Source organism: Vigna radiata, chromosome 1, assembly GCF_000741045.1.
Source record: "Vigna radiata var. radiata cultivar VC1973A chromosome 1, Vradiata_ver6, whole genome shotgun sequence".
NCBI lineage: Eukaryota > Viridiplantae > Streptophyta > Magnoliopsida > Fabales > Fabaceae > Vigna > Vigna radiata.
In genome coordinates, this window is record NC_028351.1 from 11,104,396 (window position 1) to 11,126,542 (window position 22,147).

Below are 22,147 nucleotides of genomic sequence, written 5' to 3' on the forward strand. Positions count from 1 at the left end.
AGAAGGGATTCATTTAACTGAATTAGAAGTCGGTGTTGGCGTCCGAGGAGAGCTTTCAATTTCAAAAAGACAGAACCAAACAAAGCAGCTACAAAGTTGGTGTTACTGTTATTGTTGTGAGTGTTTGTTTGTGTTGAGCCTCCAAGAGGACCCCTTTGGAGCCTATGGTTGCTCTCTCTTCCTTGAGTTCAACCACTGCTCCAACGGCCTCTTTCACTCTCCTCCTTCTCTCTCCTCTTTTCCACTTTTTGACCTTTCTCTTTGCAATCGGTGAGTCCTCTGTGCCGTGCTTGGATCTGGGGTTGTTTGGTTTCGCGTGGACTCTGATGGGTCTGTATTGTTTTCGCTTATTCTGTTCTTTCTGCGCTGTTTTACCTTCTGGGGCTGCGTTTTTTTCGTTTTGGAGTTTATGAGGATCGTGTGGGTGTCTGTTATGGAGGTGATTCAGGTTGGAATTTTCTGTTGGTGGCATAAAGGATTATTTTTTATTTGTTTTTTTCCAGTTTGGTTTGTCGGGTGTACATGTTCGTTTTAGAATCACTGATTTTTGTTGTGAATTTTGAAGCTGGGAAGGTTTAGTCTTCAAATTTCTGTGACTTGTGATCTGAGTCGTGTGATTGGTGTTAATGAGAATTTATTTTTCCTACGAATATGTTTAGTTTTTTTTTTTTTTCAATTTTATTGTGAAGTGTTTGATGTGAGTCTCATTGTTTTTTTTAGCAGATCAAGTGATTTGGAAAAAGGGAGAATAGTGGTCCCGAGTTCTGACTGGTTCAGATTCATGCTATCGTCTGCCATACGTTGTGTGTTTTCTATGTCAAGTATAAACTCGGTTAAGTTTCCTAAAAAAATTTGACTATGAAATGGAGTTTTTCGTTTGTAAGTGAGAAAAATCAAAGGTTGACGTTTGTGTTTTATTTGCCAAAGAGGTTCGTTCTGTCTCAGGAAGAGCAAATTTGAACTATTCAACAAGAGTTTTTTTGGGTAAGCAAATTGAAAAGTTACCTATATTTATCGGTTTGTTGAGGAGGGAGGAGGAAATTGGTATGGCTGTTGCCAAGAGCGACAGCAACAGTGAACCTTGTACTTCATACAATTGTTACAAAGTAGCAGCCTTGACTGAGACCATATTAGAGACAAGTCAAGTCTCTAATCTAAAAGATCGGTACGTTCTCGGCGAGCAATTGGGTTGGGGACAGTTTGGTGTCATAAGGGCATGTTCCGACAAGTTAACAGGAGAGGTTTTGGCCTGCAAATCAATTGCTAAAGATAGGTTGGTTACTTCGGATGATTTGAGGAGTGTAAAACTTGAGATAGAGATAATGGCTAGGCTATCCGGTCACCCCAATGTTGTGGATCTCAAAGCAGTTTATGAAGAGGAAGGCTTTGTTCACTTGGTGATGGAACTTTGTGCTGGAGGAGAGCTTTTTCATCGATTAGAGAAGCATGGATGGTTTTCAGAATCTGAAGCCAGGGTTATCTTCAGGCACCTTATGCAGGTGGTTTTGTATTGTCATGAAAACGGGGTTGTTCATAGAGATTTGAAGCCTGAGAACATTCTCTTAGCAACAAGATCCTCCTCATCTCCTATTAAATTGGCAGATTTTGGACTAGCAACCTACATCAAGCCCGGTACTTTTTCCTTTTCTTCCTTTGCAGATTGTAATCTTTTCGATTTTTGGTTGCCCCTATGAATGTATGTGGTGTTCATCTTCAAAGGTTGGAATATGTTTAAGCAGGTCAAAGTTTGCACGGTTTAGTTGGGAGTCCTTTCTACATAGCTCCAGAGGTATTAGCTGGTGCTTATAACCAGGCTGCTGATGTGTGGAGTGCAGGTGTAATTCTTTACATTCTGTTGAGTGGGACGCCTCCGTTTTGGGGGAAGACTAAATCCCGGATTTTTGAAGCTGTTAAAGCTGCTTCCCTCAAGTTTCCATTGGAACCTTGGGATCGCATTTCTGAATCAGCTAAGGATTTGATCAAGGGAATGCTGTGTACAGACCCTTCTCGAAGACTCACTGCCCAAGAGGTTTTAGGTAAGTTTACTTTCTTTTTCGTCTTGTTAATGTCTATCTGCTTATCTGCTGATGTGGTTTTGTTTACATGTAAACACTGTTTAAGAGAGCATTTTGGCGAAGCAGGTTGACTACAGTTCAGTTGTGATGTAGATTACTATTGAAAATTGAACATAAAAAGATCGTTAGTATCCATTGAATGCGATAACTTAACTGAAGCATTAAGAATATGTTAAAATTATGCTGTAACACTGAAAGGAGTTACTTTTGGTATGAAATCCATCATATTAGGTCATTTATGATGTGCCTGTTCAAAACTCTTTTATTTAAGTATATAAGAAAAGAAAGAAATGAAAAAAGAAAATCAAATACATTTGTGCTTATAACATTCATCTCAAATTTCCCTGCTTAGATCATTGCTGGATGGAAAGCAACCAAACAAATCAAGAACAACTAGGTGAAAATCAAATCCAAAGTTGCAAACAATGGGATGTTGGTGGCAGCTCATTCTCAGCTTCTTTCATGTCCAGGAATCAGGACATTAGCTTTGGCGCTGGCTCTCCTACATGTGATGCTCAATCGCCTACTTTCACATGCAGATCATCATTTTCTTCTTTTTTGGAAGAACCAGTCACACCATGTGTGCTATCTGCCGGGTTTTCATTCAAGAGTGTAGGCGATTCCTCTGGTTTGGAATTCTCTTCTCCTATTCCCTCGATGCTTAGCTTTTCATTCCTGAGTCCCTCTCCTGTCGTTGAACACAAGAGTTGTAAATTGGAGTGTTCAGCTAACATGTCAGATGTAGATGCAATTGCTGGAGGTATGCATTAAAGTCTTTTATTTCAACCTTCCTTACTATTTCCTAGTTTCTTGGTCTGATCTTGTTTGCAATTTTTTGCAGAAGCCAGCTTGGGAAAGTTACTTTTACTACAAGATTCTCATCTTTGCATTGAACACGATGCTAAAGAAACTAATCGCAAGCCTACTGAGGCTAAAAGGTCAATTGGAATGAATGGACACAAGGTACTGGGAATCCACAGCAAGAGAAACAGGACAATTGGACTTGGTGAGTGTGAGCAACTTGACTTTGTAGTGACTGAATCAGTCATCCGTTGGTCATCCTGCACTCAACTACCAACATCTTTGAGATCATCTCTCGTTTGCTAAGCGAATAGAAGGAATCGGACTGCTTCATGCTGTGCCAAATATCAGCATAAACCGCAAGTTTTGCTCGGCTAACGTTTTGTACATGTTTTCCTTATTATCTGCATTGTTGTTCATGTTAACTATCTTCTGGCTGGTGCAAGGTTTTCTTTAGATTTTGGTAGTGGCTTAATGGTGTGTCTGATTGAGAAATGATGCTATAGTAAAAGCTGTTCGCTTGTTTTTCTCCTTCTCCCTTCCCTTGCTATGTGCCTGAGTGAGTTGTAAATGAAGTTGATCTTGATGTATGCTCCAGTTTTCTTAACCTGATGTATTCCAAGTCATCTTGATGTATCAGTCTTGCTCTGATCGGTTTAGTTTATCACGAAGAAATAGTTGTTTCTCCAATACTTTTACATACTTTTACATGTTAAGTCTGTTTAAATAACTTTGTGGGGTTCAAAAAAACCAAGCTTCTAGATTTGTCTCTTTTCCTAACATGCTGTTTAATGCTTTACTTTGAAACTAACATTTATGGTACAACAGTCTTGTAAGACAATGTGGGTTATTCTTAAATAAGTAAAGTACATATGTTATGAGTTAAGCTTGAGTTGTGCTTAGTGTGAATTTTGATAATTTTCATGACAACTGATGAACTTGCTTCTAATTCTATCATTACTGATTTCATGCATTTTTGTACTTCACTTCAGTGTGACACGTGTTGGTTGCACCTGGTCCTTACATTTTGGTACAGTTTTTCTCTTTTGATTGTTAAATCGTGTGGTGTGTAAATAGTTTATGGACCAGAAAATGGTGTCTGAGCAGAATTAAATGTCGTGAACCAGAAAGCCAGCTGGTGATGGTTGTAATCAATTACCCTTGACATCTCAACTCAACAATGATTAATCATTGTACATAGCCATACGCAGAGGGAAGAGAGAAAATGGGTAGGTTTATTTGTCATCATTTGTTACGCCAAAAGTCAATGCCACCTTTTCTATATAAGATTATTATAAACAAATGGTGCAATTTGCAAGGTACTGATCAAAATGATTATGGCAACCATGACGACTTCGTGATTCTCACACTTTTTTTAACATTATTTTTGTGGTCGTGTTTTAATTTGTTGCGGTATTTTATACTGTTTTGTGTAACATTACATGTGTACGCGGTTTTATTTATATTTCAAAATCTTTCGTATGTTTCAAGATATATTCATGTGAGTTGGTATTATGAAAAGGGTCACTAATTAATGATAATGACAAAATGTTGTTGATGTGTTGCAAGATATCATGCATGAAGGTAAGTTGAATAGCTGGAAGGAACCTTATGACACTTCTAGAACAATTATATTTTGAGAATTTTAAACACTAAAATTGATTCTTTCTAACTTAACATCGTTATCTTTATTAACTTGTGGATATAAGCATTTACATAATATATGTAATGTTAACTTTGGATGATTGGTTCGATATAAAGTATTTGTTTTTATTTAGAAAATAAGAACTATGCATTTGCATTAGAGTTGGATTAAAAAAATTATGTAAAGAAAAAAGGGTGCACATTGGTGTAGAGAACATAGTTTCAAAGATTTAAGACTTAATTACGAATTAAGAATTAAAAAAAAATATATAAATATGACGTGACATGCTAAGTTCCATAAATATTATGAAAGAGCAAAATGGTATATTGTAAAGTACAAAAGGAAGGGTTTGAGAGTTTGATAATCGATTTGGTGATGTGAGAGATGCTACTCCACTACCCAATAACACGACACACCCATTAATGATGTTCTATGTATTTCTGGCCAGACAGGGAAACACCCCAATGTAAATGTTCCCTTTCTCATAAACTTCACATATCATTCTGTCCACGGACCATCTTCATCGTCTCCTTGACATCATATTAAAAAAATAAATAAATATCATTTTATAAACTGATTTAGTAAAATTAAATTAATCTTAAATTTCACTTGATTTATTATCTCATTTCTTATTGTATCTTTATCTATTTATTTATATATATATATATATATATATGAAGTTACACGTTGATTAAAGATAAGATCTATAAGTTAGTAATAACCTCATTTTACAAACTGATTTTATAGGGTTGAGTTAGGTTTAAAAATCACTTTCTAATATAGTATCAAAGTCTATCTTAACGAGATTGAATGAGGTGTATTGAAAGTCTTACACCGACTAGAAATAAGGCTAATTTATAATATATAAGTGGATGTAAATCTTATTTTATAAATATTCATGCCAAATTCAAATTAAATTAAATTAAATATCCCTTAGTTTTATATTTTTTCTTGTAATGTAAGTGGGTGAAATATAGTTTGAATTATGGTGGAATGAATTTTGGTGAGATTTGATAACATGAAAAAATGAGTTAGGCATTGGCCCCTAGAAGCACTTTGGTGAATGATGTGATTTTTTATAAAGAAAAGTTTGGTAGATTATGGCTGCATGTTGTGCCATAATTGCTTCTCATATTCTCTAACACAATGATGAATTTAATGCCCAGACTTTGGAGCAGACGTGTGGATGCCAAAACAACAACATTTCCTTTTCAAAAGCTACTTTAAAGCTGTGGCTATGTATAACCATACTGCCAACCCATTTTATATTTTCCATTAATACTACAATATTCCATTTTCTCATTTTACTAAACTATCCTTTGTTGGGCTTTCAAACATCCTTCAGGCCCAATCTTCTACAGATTGTTCTTTCACATGTTATATTATTAAGATGGCATAGTATTTTTAATTTATTTGCTTTCATGAAAAATATAAACTTTCCAATTTTAAAAACATTTTCAAATTTTTCTGCCTACTCAAATTTACCCATTTTGGTCAATAAACAGTAGAAGAGTACATATCCCAACAATAATATGAAATCTAAAAAATTGAGAGGTTTAGGCATATGATACAAATAGATAACGGCACATATAACAATTAATAATAATATTATTAATGAATAATCTATACTTTTATTCTATCATATAAAGATAATTTAACTTTGCTGTGTGATGACATTTTTATTTTCAATTTTATCCTTCAAGTGAACTTTCTTTTAAATTTAATCATTTTTTATTTAACCTTTTTTAAATTTAACAATTTTTTAAAATTAAATAAATAAAAATCACCTAAAAAAGTATTACTATCTATAATCAAATTTATTTATATTTATTTTTTATAATTATAATTTCATTATTTTTGTTGGTATAGAAAAAATAATATAAATGTGCATGACTTTTTTTTACTAGTAATAATAATAAATAAATAATAATAAAATAATCTATATCTATATATAGAGAATTTATATATAGAGAAGATTTTTACTTTTGATGTTTATTTTTTTTTTCAATTTAATCCTTTAAGTAAAAGTTTTTTAAATTAAAATAATTATTTTATCGATTATATCATCTAAGTGATCGTTTTTGTAAATTTAATCATTTTAATAGATTAAACTATTTTTTAACCAGTTTATTAATTTTTATTATCATAAAGTGAACACACATTCGTCTGTATTTTCACCATTATTTATACTTATGTATAAAGATGACATATATATATATATATATATAGGGTTTGTTAATTTACGTAAAGTGATTTTTTACTGGTATATTTTAACAAAGTGTATCAAATTTTAGGTTATAAAAATATCCCTATTTAAAAAAAAATACTTTAAATATAAGGGTACTTTAGTAATTTTAAAATTTAATTTAAATAAAAAATAAAAAAAGGTAGTTATTCATTAATTGTTTTTTAAAATAAAAAATAAAAAGAAAGGTAGTTATTTTTCACTACTTAAGGAATATTTTTAATTATAATATTTTTAAATAGATATAATTTTTATAAGGGTTAAATATGTTTTTAGTCCCTATACTTTAGGGTGATATTGGTTTTAGTCCCTCTTTCAAACTAAGGTACACTTTAGTCCTTTAACTTTAGAAAATTTTGGTTTTAGTCCTTTTTATTAAATTTTTTTAACTTTATTTGTTGTTTCAAACGTCGTTTCTCCCAAGCAAAAATGTGTCAATCAGTGTAAACAATCCAAATGCTATAATGAAACGTGCTTGAAACAACAAATAAAGTTAAAAAAATTTGGTAATTTCTTGTCAATAAGATTGATTTGATGAATGAGGGGATGCAAACCGGGTTTTAAAAAGAATTTGAAAAAACAAAAGGAAATGATCATATTTAATTTAATGATACATGTTTTATTTGACCTTGGATTCATTAATTATATATAAGGTAGTTAAGTGGAAAGAAATAAAAACAGTTTTTTGTACTAAATTTTGAATATATTTTTTGAAAGACAACAAAATTATATTTTTTGAATATTATTTTTCACAGTTTTTTATATTTAAATAACTAAAAAGACGAATTGAGACAAATTTAAAGACGGAAACATATTTTAAACTTAAGAAAAAACATGATCACATTTTTAAAATCAATAACTAAATATTTTATTTTATATAAGAATACAAAAATATCTATATTTACTAATTATGATTGAAAAACTATAATAAACATAATTTTAACAAAACCTCATTCCCTACTTATAATTGATATTGATCAGTGATATGTTCCTCTCAGTCATGATTTGAGGAAGACACTTTTTCTCTTTTCATTTTCTCAAAAATTTCCATTTCAAGGTTTTTTCAAGCTAGATATGAAAGAAATTGAATTTCTCTTTTAAGTTTTTGTTGCTTCTTATTTATTTTATTTTCTGCTCATTTTTCTCTTCTTTTATGTATGCCTGATATTTTGACCCTCATAACCTAACTTTATACCAACCATTTTTCTCTTCTTTTATGTATTTTCTATCTTTTCCACACTTTCTCCCACCTCCATTATGCATTATTGCTTCTTTGTTTCTCTTCGAAATGGGAAGAAATCGAGTTTCTATGTTCTACAAAAGCATAATACTATATTTAATCCTTTTATAAGATCTAATTAAATAATTTACAAAGATTAAGAAATTTAGTTAATGCAACATTAAATTTGTATTGAATATACATTAAGGTAATCCCCCTTCTTCTTTTTTCTAGGATTTTCTTACAAGGAAAAGGTTGATAGTACAATTACAAGGTGAGGTTATTCATTATACCACTCTACTTTGTTCCCTGTACCTACACATTTTTTTTAAAATTTCAAAATTATTCTTTATATTTTAAAAAATCTCACACCTCCACTTATTTTCTTCAACGGATATTCTTCAACATATGTCCATATCTGTTAAAGGATTTTTCAAACCTTCAACAAATGTTGACATATATTGAAGTTTTTGAAAAATTCTTCAACGAATGTTGACATCTGTTGAATAAATTTGCCTTCAACAAACATCAACATGTATTAAAGAAGAATACTTTTAGCATGTGATGGTGCACGGAACAATATGGGATGACACAAGAAATAACCTTTTTACAAGACTAGTTGAGTCTAATAAGTTAACAATATTGTATGAGTCAAATTCTCATTTTCTTTTTCGCCATTTTTTCTTTTCATCCATAAATTTTTATATTTGTTAATGTACAGTTTAAAATACAATTTTGTATTTTAGAATGTCAATTTCGAAATACAAAATAAAAGATAAATTTTGGAATATAAATATATTGTAGATTATACAATTTTGAATACAATTTTTGTATTTAAACCTATGAACCATATCACACTGCCAAGTGTTGATTGCCTATTGCAGAAAGTGAAGACCCCACATCGAAAGATAAGATTCGTAGCCACAAGCCTAACCAACCTCATATATCTTCATTCTTTGGGTGGTTTCAAAGGAAGAGCTTATGATTTTTGTAATTCCATTCTCATCAACATACATTTCTAGAGTCCCACCTTATCTTTGAGCAAGTAAATCACACAAACTATAGATGAGTTGCAAGATAAACTCCATAAGCTCACCATTACTGTGCAAATTGTGCACCAAAAAACCAAAGCTAAGAAGAAGAAACATTATCTTATTTTCCTTTTCCTCAAGTGGGAAAGAGCAGAAAACCATTTCCACCAGAACAAGGATTGAAAATCCAACATCTCAGGCTTACACTGTCAGTTTCAAGACAGAAAAGGGTTGCAAGCTTTCCATTTCAAGGTATCCTGACTTTGAATATGATGCAGAGGGGGGAATGGGAACTGGAGTTGCTGCAAAGGTTACAGAGAATGGTCCAGCCAACAATGACCTTCCTGTTTTATTTGATCTTGAAAGTTTGTATATTCCACCATTAACAAGTTCTACTGCCAAGTTTCTTGGATTGCCATTGCCACCGTTTTTGAAGATTGATATAGTTCCAGAAGCATTACAAGGAAATATTAACCAAGAATCTGGCAAGGTAAAACATTTAAGTTCTGAAGATTTTTGCTTCAAATTGAAAAGATTGTGCATTATGTGTACAACTTTTAGTGAGCTCTAATACCTAGGTAGTGTTTGCTTGAACTTTGTTTTTTCTTGGAAACCAAAGTAATGAAATACCAGGATTGAATATGCATGTACAATCTTTACTAAAAGTTCTTATACTGTCAATTTAATAAGAAATGATCTTTGATATGATTTTTGGAAAAGTTATTATAAATAAACCAATTTATCATATAAATGATAATTTGTGATTAAATGACATTGGAAAGAATCTTTCTCTCTCTATATATATTTATATAAAAGTTATTTAGAGAAGCTATTTTGCAAAGAGAAAAAACTGTTGTTCAAACATGAGGTCGTTTGAACTTGCCATAAGTGTCTCTCTAGTTAGTTTTGTGCACTTACTACTCAATTGATGATATGATTGTTTTGGTATTTTTAACAAGGTTGATCTTGAGTTCAAGGCCAAGTTTTTGTTTTCTGCTGGTAGTCTCTATAAGGCTCCTCCACTGTTGGTGAAGACAGTGTTGACATCTGAAGAAACAAAAGGCACTATGAAGAGTGGAAGAGGCAGGAGACTGGATGAAGAGGGGAAGTGTAGACTGGTTGGTGTAGCAACAGTTGACCCTATTGATGATTTCTTTATGAATTCCTTCCTTGGCCTTCCAACTGAGTGTCTTGCTGAGTTAAAGGCTGTAATCTCCATTTCATCCTCTTAAGATCTCATCACAAAATTTGGACATTTGTTGAAAGTTGAAACTGATACAGACTCATAATATCCAAGTTGGAAGATGAATGTGAAATATTAGAAGCTGATATACACACCAGAAACTAGGAAGAAGTTAAAATTGAACTAGTTTACCCATTCAGCCTTGTACAACACAATAGGTAAAGCAGGTATAATGTACTAAAGAAAAGAAGAGTTAAGCCTAATACAATATTCATTATCATTTATTATCCCAATGTGTTTTTAACCTCTATTGTCACACAAGTATATTTCCATGTTGATTTTTTTTTATATACCAATTAACCTCTGGAATGTTTTAGTTTACCTGGTTTTATACATTGGATCCCAAATTTTGCATAGCTAGTTCGTAACTTTTGCATGAGAATATTGTTGTCATGCATCCTTTATAGGATTAAAATTCAGAATTTGGTTTAAGGTATAATTTGGTAAGATTTTATTGCAATTTTAAGAATATATGTTTAAAATATGCACTATTATTGACTATGATTGCCCAACAAATAATTCGTATTTGTGATACAGTCTTCTTACAATGTTTCAAAGTTCTAATGTTGTAAATAAAAAAGATACAATTGAGAAAAAAAATTTGAATTGCATTTAAATTTATACCTCAGATATTATTAACCTTCATTATGCTACATTTTGTTGAGCATTAAAATAACAATAAACATAATCTTTTACCCATTCCGTTTTAAATTATATACGTTTAAATAATACACACATCTCAAGATTACTCTAATTACTATAACAGAATAATGCTTCACCGACCCTTTATTTAAAAAAGTAGTGTAGTTACAAATTAATAAAAGTAATATATTAATAACATTTCTTAATTTTTTAGTGACATTTTGAAATAAATTTATAAGTCGTAAAAGTAATAGATGTCCTAAAAAGGAAAGTGTAACTTGAAACCCATTAGATGAAAAAAGATGAGACCTTGTATACCAAAATACAATGTAAGAGTGGCTACAACCAATTTCCTTTAACTGTATGATTTCTTTTCCACTCTCTCAATCTCTGTTTTTCTGCAAGGCTGAAAGCAAAATATCCAGCTCTATGTATGGTGCATTGCTATCTGGTATAACAGAAAATATTCACACTTTTATTATACCAATTTATTCAAAGGCAAGCCTTTGTGTGCCAACCAGTGAAGCATATTGGCCCTTCTTAGCCAATAGCTCAAAATGAGTGCCTAATTCTGCAATCCTCCCCTCAGAACAGACTGCAATTTGGTATGCATTTTGAACTGTGCTTAATCGGTGGGCTATTACTAATGTGGTTCTTCCCTTCATCAAATGGTTGAGAGCTTCCTGGACCAAGCGCTCACTGACAGCATCCAGGGCACTGGTAGCCTGCACCAGCAAAGAATGTCAAAATCAAGACATGCACAAATAGAATCATATCAGGGTTTTAAATTGTGGTTGTTTAGGTCTGACACGAGTGAATGCAGTCTGCAATCACGTCTAAATGCAGCAACAAATAAAATGTTGCGACTGTATTGCGTGATGAGGAATACAATCTGGAACAATGGGTCAAGTAGATATCAGCAGCTTAAAGAGCAGCAAGAAAGTTTCTAATGGCTGAATGTGTATTTTCCTCCCAGAACCTTGTTAAGATGAAATGAAGTATCAAGAGATATGATATGATCTGAAAGGAAAATACCTAATCAGGTATTGATTTTACTTTTATTATTGTATCTCTTGGATGTTCGATCCTTGATTTTGGATGTTATAAACACACTCGTATCTTTCATGGTCATGTCATGTGTCAATAAAAGAGTTACATCACCTTTTGCTTTAGTTCCCTCGGAGATTGGGGTTCCAATTGCGATTGTTCAACATTGGGATATTTTTATTTTGCTACATTTATATATGATTTTTCTAGTTGTTTTTGTTTTTGTTTTGATGAAAAATTGTTCAGATGCTTTGTTTACTTCTCAAAGTTTCTTTATCGAATTTCAATAAGTTTGGTTTGTCAATTTAAATTTTACGAATGAAAAAGATTATTTGCCCTCCCAGTTTTGATATTTTCTAAATTCATAGCAGATTCTTCATCAAACATCATGTATCCATGCATCACAACAAAACAGAGTTGCTAAAGGCAAGAATCATCACTTACTTTAAACAACTTGTACCCTTTCTCGGCCAAGGGATGAAATTATTTTGACCTTAATGTTAAGCGAGGTCTCTATATCTTGTCTTTGATTTAAGGCTCCTAAGTTTTTACCGAACAGTTCAAAACAATCAAATTCCTTATTCTTACCGAACATTTCTAAACAAGACCTTCATCCTATGCCCTTATGTGTCTTTACGAGCTCATGTTTTGTTCATGATCTCACTAAAGGTAAAGTAAATTATTTGTAGAATTTCTAAATGTATTTTTATTAATTATTCTTATTTCCAAAGGGATACAAATGTTTCTCTTGACCACTTTAAATCTTGTCTTTGTTGATGTTACTTTATTTGAAAATGATCTTTCTTTTCTTCCACCATTGAAAATGTTCTTCCAGAAGTTCCACATGTACTTCCAACCGCACTTTTTGCTTATGATCCAACACCTTGGTTCACTAAAAAATTCACTTGATAGCTTAGGGTTATACTCAAAATTTTGGACTTGATAATGGTGACATTTTTTCCTCATTAACCAAAGTCACCTTTGCCTGCCATTTTCTCGCTATGATTGTCATTCATCATTGAACTTTTCATTAGTTGGACATAAAAATAGTCTCCCTTCGTGACGAGTTATAAGAGGTGTATATGGACTAACCATCCAGTTCTACATTCTCCAGCAATTAACGTGTTGGATGAGGGCTTTGTTGCTCCTTCTATGCTTTAAAGCAATCTCCTAAGCATGGTTTTGTTAGTTCACCTCCACTCTGCTTGGTTGCTTATTTAGTGTGCTTATTTATCGCCCAAGTGACACTCCTATGGGTCCAAATGTGAAGCTTCTTCCAGGTCAAACGGGTGATTAAAAGACCTTGGAAGATATCATTGTCTAGTAGGAAGAATTAATTACCCCATTGTCACTAGGTCAGACGTCACATTTGCAGTTAGGCGATTAGCCAACTTTGGAAGGGTCAATGTGATGGTCGCGAGTTAATTGGCAAGTGTATACTTCAATACCTTATAAATGCACTAAGTTGAGAATCAATGTCCAAGGACACGGGCAATTCCAAAATTATTTGTTACTTCGATGTTAATCACGAAAGATCACCATAGAAAAGGAAGTTCACTTTTGGCTACTGTGTTCTGGGCGTAGGAAAATTGGTTTCTAGTAGGAGTAACGAGTATAAGACGGTTTCTAGATCAAGTGATGAAGCTGAGTACTATGTCATGATGGTTGTATCTGCTAGTGAGATTACATGACTTAGACAACTCCATCAATTAAAATTTAGAGGCACTCAAAGTACTAAAGTCGTATGCACCAATCATCCATGAGTAGACTGAATAAATAGAGATTGACTATCACTTTGCGAGAGAGAAGATGCTGTCAAGAGAAATCATCATCGACTTTGTTAATTTTAGAAGCCATAAGGGCTCCCATGTTGATAGCATATGTAACAAGCTTGACTCATATGCCATACGTATTCCAACCTAAGGGAGAGTGTTTGTTACGTATCCGAGTAGGGAACGGATCAGGAACACTTCCTCACACACTCTCACAAATAAAGAACAATAGATAATTGTTGAATAAACCTCTTTTATTGATAGAAATAACTAAATCAAAGAAAGCAAACAATAATTCGGAGCATAACTTTCGTCAACTATTCTTGGAGCATAACCTCCTTAAGAACACTCAATAATCAAAAGTATGCCCTTAACCCTAGACTCTCCCTTTATTTATACTAATTATTTTCCGCCCCTTGTACTAAATATTGTCTTAGAAAATAACCTTATTTGCTATAATTACCATATATAGAATATATTTAGCCTTATTTACTATAATTAACTTATATAGAATATTATACTAAGATATGGCCTTGTTTACTATAACTATCTTTTGGTGAATATCCTCTTCCCTTATTACTCTAATTAGTTTCCCGCTCATCCTAACCGTTGTGGCAGGTAGGATGCTTCCTCGCTGTTTCCAACAATTCGGTTTGGTTGCTTCCTGTCTTCTACCGTTCGGCCAGTTGTTCCTCGCCTTCCACCGTTCGGTCTGGTCGCTCCCTGTTGTCTGTCGTTCGGCCAACTTGCTCCCCACCTTCTACCGTTTGGCCAGCTCGCTCCCCACCATCTACCATTCGACCAGCTCGCTCCCCACCATCTACCATTCAGTCCTTGTCTTCTACCGTTCGATCCCCTTCTCTCTCACTCTTATCCCTCCTTTCTACCCCGTTCGGTCACCTTCTCTCTCACTCCTATCCCTCCTTTCTATTGTTCGGTCCTCTTCTCTATCTCCTATACTTCCTTCTCTCATACACTTTCCAACCCCTAACAGTGTTAGAGATGTGATATGATTACATTAAATGGGGAAATAAGATATGATAGAGAAATATTTTCTATTATTAAGTATTAATTTTTTTCTTTGTTATTATATCTCTTCTTCACTATAAATAAGTGTACTCGTGTGTACAAATCACACAAATACAATCGATCCTCTCTATTAGAAGCACGGAGAGAGTATATAGAAAAACATAGAATTAAACAAAAAGTATCACCTCATCAAGTATAAGGATGGGAGCATTCTTTAGGAGAGCGCGGGCTATAGCAATTCTCTGTAATTTAGAAACAAGAGTAAACAACATATGTAAAACGCATACCATGCAAGGTGAGGATAATATAGGTGAACTCTACTGTACCTGTCTCTGTCCTCCACTCAATAGGCCTCCACGCTCACCAACAAGTGTATCATAGCCCTTTCAAGAAAAACAAAATTAACTATAAAAACGGTTTTTCTTTTGTATCTATATAAAAGCATATGCAAACTCAGAAGACAAACCAACCTGTGGTAATGAAATTATAAAGTCATGAGCATTTGCAGCTTTTGCTGCCTTAATGACATCTTCTTTAGAGACATCTTCATCTGGAAGCCCATATGCAATGTTTTCTCCAACAGACACCGAAAACAAAACAGGCTCCTATAATATGTAAAATTTATAAAGAAATGAAAGCAATACGTTTGATATCATACATAAGATTCTTTCTTATTCCTTACTTGATTTACAATGGAAACAACCCGGGCCCATTCACTCTTGTCAAATGTTCGGACATCCTCTCCTGCAACTGTTATACAGCCACTTGTTGGCTGCAGAAATAAAGATTACTTTATGTATCTATTTTCAACACAAATATCCATGAAATTTCATCTTACAGCATAAACTGAAATCAAAACCTCATAAAAACGAGACAATAGCTGGACTACTGTACTTTTGCCTGCACCACTTGGACCCACCAGTGCAGTTACAGTTCCACATTTTAGTCTTAAATTTAAGCCACGTAAGATTTCCACATCCGGCCTTAATGGATAAGAGAAATATACATCTGCAGTATAATATGAGCATAGCCATTGAAAGAGGAGGAAAAAAAATAAAAGAAGTATCCATTACAAAATAAATCAGGTTATTATGAAAATGTTATTATAGAACTACTTCACACTTATAATTAATGTGTATGTGTGAGAGAGTGAGAGATCAAATAAGAAACTAAAACTTCAATTGTCCGATGGACATAAATCTTTAATATTGAAATTGGATGACAATATCACATCCTTTAGAGGAAAGCAACCAATAGACAGTCAAAGTCCTTCAAAAGAAAATTCATGCATTTAGTTACTTAAGTTCATCTCATAACTAAAAGAGAAGTAGCAAGTTATTGAAGCTTCCATTGCAAGAACACTAGCAAACATGGCAGTTGATATGGATGAGTGATACATTAAAACAACACATCACAAGGGATACAAACAAAATTGCAATAAAGATACCTTCAAGGCAAATATCTCCGGACCAAGCTATGCTAAATAAATTGCTTGATGTTTTAAGAGCTGACATAAAGTGAAAATAATTTTTTTGGTTATTGTCGGTAGAAATATTAGATAAGACCAATTTATAGTTTTCATCCTCCACTGTTTTTTGTCTCAGTTCTCTTTCTAAGCCATAAGCCAGGGCATCATCAACTTGAACTCCAGAAAAAACAGAGTTGATCCTCTCAACAGCAGCAAAAGTTCCACGGAGATCTCCAAAAGTATTAACCAGTCCTTGAACCTAAAAGACACAATATCAGACAAGAAGAGGATAAAAATATAAAGAAAAACAAAGTCAACAACTCAAATAGCTTACAGCGAATGTTAAAGTGAAAGTATAACCGATAAAAGATGCCATGGTTCCAACAGAGAGTTCACCCTGAAAGCAAGAATTAAGGGTAGCTCAGAAATATTCAATGGTCAAATCTGCATAATAAGCAATAAGAGAAACATGTATATGATCATAGGAGAAAGTTATATCAGAAGAAAGAATGCATATACTGATATAAGCAGCAATAGTAATCATGATTGACAATATGTTGCAGAAGGCAATAAGAGAAAAGATCGTGATTAAATTTATAATTATATAGAGAAAAGACAAGTTTTAAAAGCTAGAATTGCTTACCGCCTTAACCTTGCTTCCTCCAAGACAGTATAATGCTATTAAAGAAATATAAACTGCAACTCTAGTTAAAGATTCATTTACAGATTTGAAAGTCCCAAGCTTTATCCCACTTGATTGGAAAGATAGAACCTGTATCGAACAAACAAATAAGATGGGAGTTTCTAAGAGGACGCCATGCCCTTTCTGAAATTAGTTATTGGTCCTTAAATAATCTTACCTGATTAGCAAAAGAGAACATTTGGCGCTTTTCACCACCAAAGGATCTTACCTGTAAGCATATATGTCACTGTTATAAATTGATGCCATTACCACACACAACATATGTTTGCAATAGAGCCACTAACTAATGGGAACTCACTGTTCGAATAGCTGAAAACGTTTCAGTCACACAGTCAGATATAGATGCTTGGGCCTTCCCATGTGCTTTAAAAACTGGCAATGTCGATCTCTTGTAGACAGCTATAGAGAACCATAGTGAATCAGCGAACCATACATGAAATGAAAAATAATGTTTCCCAATTTTCTTTTACAAATTACTGTGTTTACTGTTTAAGCTACATACAATTGTCAGCTTGCATATAAGCCATTTATGAAATTATGAAGCCTATTATCCTAACACTTTAGAAAGGATGAAGACAGGACAGGTGATTATATTTCTGGATTTTATAATAAACCATAACAGTTTTGAACATGATCATTGAATTGACTTCATTAGACAAAATGTAAACTTACCAATTGAAATGGAAACTGCGAGCATCAGAACACCTAGAATGGGTGCCAGTTGCGGTGATAAAGAAAAAAGTATGAATATTGTTCCAATGACCTACAAGAACAAAGAGAGCAGAAGCAGCAATGACACAAACGAACATGAGCAGCAAAATGCAAACAAAAAATATGCATAAGTATAACGTAAGTGACATAAGGAATAGAGGTTCTCTCTTGAAAGGCATGGAATCATTTCTTTCACACCCAAACAAAAAAAAAAAATTGTGGTAAAAATTCCACTCCTCAAGATAATGCCCAGAATCCGCGAACAAAGTGAAAAAGGAATAAACCATACACATGCTTAAATATAGAAAATATAAAGCTCACATTGGTGTAGAGTTGCTTGCCTCAGATAATGCCCTGAATCCGCGATCCCTTGAGACATTCTCACTGACAATATTTTTAAGAGAATCCAAATCAGATGTTAACAAACCTGTGAGTTCACCAACCTATAAGCAAATTCAAGAACGTGCAATAGTTTTTGCACCTACTTTGTCAGTGTACACTATCATTAAGAAAAGAAACAAAATGATATTGTTTGCTCAATAAAATAAAATTTTATATTTTTTAAATAATATACTGGTATTCATAAAATCATATTGGAAAGCGATTCAGATTAAGTTACAGCAATAGATGAAACAGAGGGATACAAAGAAAAGAGAAGACGAAGAAGACAAAGACAATAGAGTACCACGCAAAATCAATCAGATAAAGGTGACAGAGAACAATGACTATCCGCTTCTGCTTACAGTGTCTCAGCCCAAATATCTCAAGAGACACACGATAAATATGGAAAATTAAAAGCACATATAATGTAAGTAACTTCATACACATACCTTGTATTTGTCAAAAAACTCAATCTGCACAAATAAAAAAAACTACATGATTAATCAATCAAAGCAAAATAACTTTCTATCCAATAATTCAAACAGCCATAGATATTCTAACCAATAACTATCTCCAAGCATTACCAATGAGAGAAATAATATTAATAAATAACAATAAATAGAAAAACAAATTATCAGGACTTCTAGAAAGATTTAACTCTACCTTTTGAATCAATATTCTTCCGAAGATCTGAGCTCTTAGTGTCGACATAATTTTCTCCCACACTATGTTCATGTTTATAACAAAAATAATAGTTAAAAGTGGCTCCAAGGCATACAGAACTCCAATTTTAGTAAGCAGCTTCCATAACGGTTCAGGTCTAGCTCCAATTAGAACTTCAAAAAACCGTCCTAAAAGAACAACAACGCATAAGAATGAATATATAACATGATCAACAGTCAAGTCATGCATGAACAGTGCGTAAAAAGGAATAAAAAAGACCAAAAATAGCACCCCCTAATGCCGAGAGTTAAAACTGCATTAAAAATTCAAATTTGCGCAACACCCCAAAGTGTTTTCCATGAGAAAATATAATTTCATCATCCCATTTTCTAAGAAAGAAAGATAATTCTATTCCAGTCCTCCTAGAACAAATATTTACATAAAATTATTCCCATTTATGTTTGGGCACTCACTAAAAAAAGTTAAAAACATTAAAATAGTTATATTATTAATCTGATCTATATATGTATATATATCAACAATACTTATATATAATTATATAAACTAATTTTAATTTATGAGAAAAATTATTAATTTTCTTCTTCTAAAACTACAAGTGCAATACGTATATTTGCCACTCTGCCTATGTTTCGGTCCCTCTCACCGATACTTGACGAGACTTTGGAAATGTAAAACTGCTTTGAACATTTGTTGACAGTCATAAACTCCTAAAAAAATTGAAGTGACTAAAACTTGAAATAGAGAAATAGTTTAACCAAAAATAGTTTATAAAGAACTCAAATAAGTTCTTTCAAACCCGCTCCGTGGTCTTAATTAAATTAATCCCTAAATCATGAAATTTCAAATAAGACCCATCAATCGTTAATGTGTTTCTTCGATCAAATTAGTTCCCCCTCCACATACCTCAAATACTAATGTAACAAACGATAATATACCCTAAAAAATAATTTAGCAAACAAATACGTATTCAAGTATCCTAACAAAAGTTTCAACTTTTAAATCTGATCCTAAGTTTTTCTTTTTCACTATTAAGAAGTAATTTTCTGTTTAACACGAAAAGTAATTCCAAAGTGTTGAAAAATAATATTTCAAATCAAAGTTGACGTTTTAACATTCCCAAAGTGACACAGATCGAAAAACCAGCCATTTTAATACACGTGCCACAGCGAGCTAGTAGACATACACATCTAAAAACGTTATTGAGAGAAAAAAAAAATCATATTTTAAAGAGAAAAAACTCTAGAAGTACATATCTATACAATATATAAAGAAACCTTTAATCATTTTTTCATGCCTTACAATCTTCTTATATGTTTCTAACTTAATTACACATACTACTCAAAGTAATTAATTTAATTAAGTTTTAAAAAATATTACCAATGTAGGAAGGAGTTATTCTATGACGTTTTTCATATAGAAATGATTCATTTTCAGTTTTTCTTTTAAAAAAGAAAAGTTTGGTTGAATGTGCAGATTGTATTGCTTAACCAAATAGTTCAGAATATGATTATGTTAACGTTACTTTCTTTCTGACAAGGAATAATCCGTTATTAGAAAAATCAAAAGGTATAGTTTTTAAGTGTTGCGAGACAAAGATTAATTCTTTCACCCAAAGAAAGTTAAAAAAATAAAATAAAAGAGAGTCTGTAAATTTGGGCAATTACTTAAAACTTAGGCAATTAGTTGATTAATTTAATTCCAAAGAGGTGATGTTACCGGAAAAGAGGGGCATGGATAGGGTACAGGTGGAGCAGGCGAAGAGCGTTGCGAACACGAGAGTCAGGCGCAGTTTGTGGTTCATGAGAAGCGTGCAGAGCAGACTCCACGTGATCACGTTTTGCGGCTTTGCCTTCTCCGGAACCAAACCGATTAACTTCGGATCCGGGTCTCCGAAATTTGGGTCGGATGCGGGGGCGGTAACGTAGGCGCGTGGCGGAGGGAGGAGAAAGCGCGAGTGGAGAGGGCGAGGGAGAAGAAGGGGTCGCAGTGAGAGGGGTGGTTTGGTAATTTTGGTAGAAAGAGGAGAATGAAGAAGAAGAGGGCAATGCAGAGAGAGTGTTGCAGAAGCCATTGGCTTTGTGGAAGATGAAGAAACAGTTGTGTTGTGTTGTGAGGTGCAGAGAGACTAAGGAAGTGAAAGAAAGAAGGGAGTTTTTTGCTTGTGGGGCTTATGTGATGGAAAGTGCTATTTATCCATTTCACAATTTGAGTACCTTAAATTCAATTATTCAAAATTTTGATTTCTGATTACTTTTTACTTAATTTTGTGGTCTTAATTTTTAATTATCTATATAATTTTATTTAATGTATCATCTTTAAATTAAAAAAAAAAATGATAAGTAACAAAAAGCTTAAAAGAAAGTTACCAACAGTTAAACATTAAGGATTTCCATGGCTTAAAAAATCACTTTCAAAATTCAATATATTTAGAGATGAAATTATGAAAAATTAAATTTAGGAATCAAGTTGTAAATTTTGTAAAACACATGGAGCATCATTATAATTAGATTTTTATTTGAATATAAAAATTAAATATATTTTTAATTCTTAAATTTAAATACAGAATTAAAATTTGTTTTAATATATTTTAATATTAAAACTTTAAAAAATAAATAAATAAAACTTAAATTGAAACATGTTAAATGAGATAAAATGTTACATCAAGAAAATTTTAACTTAAAATAATTATAAGCATCAGTTTACCCATCAACTTTGTTTTCCTTAATGTTAAATCTTTTGAAAGATCTTATGTAGTTTCATAATTTTGTTTATAGTTTATGTTGGTTTTGTATATATATAAATCTACTATAATTTTGTTTATTTGGGATAACTGTAATAAGGTAGTCATATTTAATTCTCCACTAATACATGAATATCAACATCATTATGTACCTTAGTTCTTGAAACCTATTCATGGTATATGGTTATTGTAAAAATTGTATGTTTTTAGTTCATTTTCAACAATATTGATAATATTTGTAATTGTTTGCTATTGGGCCTTCTAGCTCTCGGCCCATCTCTTCTTTCCTTTTCCCTTTTTATTGTACTCTTTGTCTTTCATTTTGTTTTCAACTTTCAATAATAATACATTGTGTTCTCGATTCCTCTTTCTGTTCTTTACTTTCTCTGCGCTTTACTTTCTCATCTTGCTTTTCACTTCTCTGGGTGCATCACTTACCACTTACATCATCTTCCTTCCTCGTGCCACGGCTGATTTGCAAAGCATTCTCTGCAGGTATGAATTTCTTGATCTTTATTTCAATTGATTGGTATTGCAAATACATCGAATCTCCTTCATCTCGCACCCTCTGTCTGTTATCTTGATATGGTATCAGAGCTCTTCTTTTGAAGAGCTCTACTGCGTTACTCTGTTTCCCCTTCTCCCTCTCTTGTATTTTTTTTTTTCGATCTTCTTCCCTTCAGTCATGGCGGACGACAGCTTTGTCCACAA

General features: G+C 32.8%; 3 protein-coding genes across 14 annotated transcripts; 2 read left to right on the top strand and 1 right to left on the bottom strand.

Annotated features, from left to right (window-relative positions):
* Positions 1-3,606, top strand: LOC106772626 (calcium-dependent protein kinase 26). Of its 12 annotated transcripts, none has more exons than XM_022784759.1 (6): positions 3-448; positions 721-832; positions 928-1,632; positions 1,740-2,036; positions 2,428-2,835; positions 2,917-3,606. In XM_022784759.1, exons 3-6 carry the CDS (start codon positions 1,047-1,049, stop codon positions 3,180-3,182), a joined length of 1,557 nt encoding a protein of 518 aa, XP_022640480.1. In that variant the 5' UTR covers positions 3-448; positions 721-832; positions 928-1,046; the 3' UTR covers positions 3,183-3,606. The 12 variants fall into 12 exon arrangements, with proteins under 12 accessions (XP_022640488.1, XP_022640480.1, XP_022640482.1 ...); XM_022784761.1 differs by having other exon boundaries at positions 724-832; XM_022784764.1 differs by having other exon boundaries at positions 3-330; positions 724-832.
* Positions 3,607-8,936: 5,330 nt separating this feature from the next.
* Positions 8,937-10,492, top strand: LOC106764936. The gene is made up of 2 exons (XM_014649384.2): positions 8,937-9,506; positions 9,976-10,492. The coding sequence occupies exons 1-2, from the start codon at positions 9,051-9,053 to the stop codon at positions 10,246-10,248; spliced, it is 729 nt and encodes a 242-aa protein (XP_014504870.1). The 5' UTR covers positions 8,937-9,050; the 3' UTR covers positions 10,249-10,492.
* Positions 10,493-11,189: 697 nt separating this feature from the next.
* On the bottom strand, positions 11,190-20,866 carry LOC106772754 (ABC transporter B family member 28). The gene is made up of 16 exons (XM_014659336.2): positions 20,413-20,866; positions 18,676-18,863; positions 18,462-18,485; positions 17,973-18,074; positions 17,593-17,683; positions 17,219-17,319; positions 17,078-17,128; positions 16,861-16,989; positions 16,552-16,614; positions 16,197-16,476; positions 15,609-15,757; positions 15,432-15,521; positions 15,220-15,354; positions 15,076-15,132; positions 14,935-14,991; positions 11,190-11,626 (listed from the first exon to the last, which is right to left on the bottom strand). The coding sequence occupies exons 1-16, from the start codon at positions 20,765-20,767 to the stop codon at positions 11,390-11,392; spliced, it is 2,109 nt and encodes a 702-aa protein (XP_014514822.1). The 5' UTR covers positions 20,768-20,866; the 3' UTR covers positions 11,190-11,389.
* Positions 20,867-22,147: the final 1,281 nt, after the last annotated feature.

Excerpts from the sequence above, each read along its gene's own strand:
- LOC106772626 (XM_014659156.2), top strand. The coding sequence starts at position 1,047 with ATGGCTGTTGCCAAGAGCGACAGCAACAGTGAACCTTGTACTTCATAC. Across the intron at positions 1,633-1,739 it reads AGCAACCTACATCAAGCCCG|GTCAAAGTTTGCACGGTTTA; the intron begins GTACTTTTTCCT and ends ATGTTTAAGCAG. Across the intron at positions 2,037-2,427 it reads CACTGCCCAAGAGGTTTTAG|ATCATTGCTGGATGGAAAGC; the intron begins GTAAGTTTACTT and ends TTCCCTGCTTAG.
- LOC106764936 (XM_014649384.2), top strand. The coding sequence starts at position 9,051 with ATGAGTTGCAAGATAAACTCCATAAGCTCACCATTACTGTGCAAATTG. Across the intron at positions 9,507-9,975 it reads TTAACCAAGAATCTGGCAAG|GTTGATCTTGAGTTCAAGGC; the intron begins GTAAAACATTTA and ends ATTTTTAACAAG.
- LOC106772754 (XM_014659336.2), bottom strand. The coding sequence starts at position 20,767 with ATGGCTTCTGCAACACTCTCTCTGCATTGCCCTCTTCTTCTTCATTCT. Across the intron at positions 17,129-17,218 it reads CGTTTTCAGCTATTCGAACA|GTAAGATCCTTTGGTGGTGA; the intron begins GTGAGTTCCCAT and ends ATATGCTTACAG. Across the intron at positions 15,355-15,431 it reads TTGTTTCCATTGTAAATCAA|GAGCCTGTTTTGTTTTCGGT; the intron begins GTAAGGAATAAG and ends TACATATTATAG.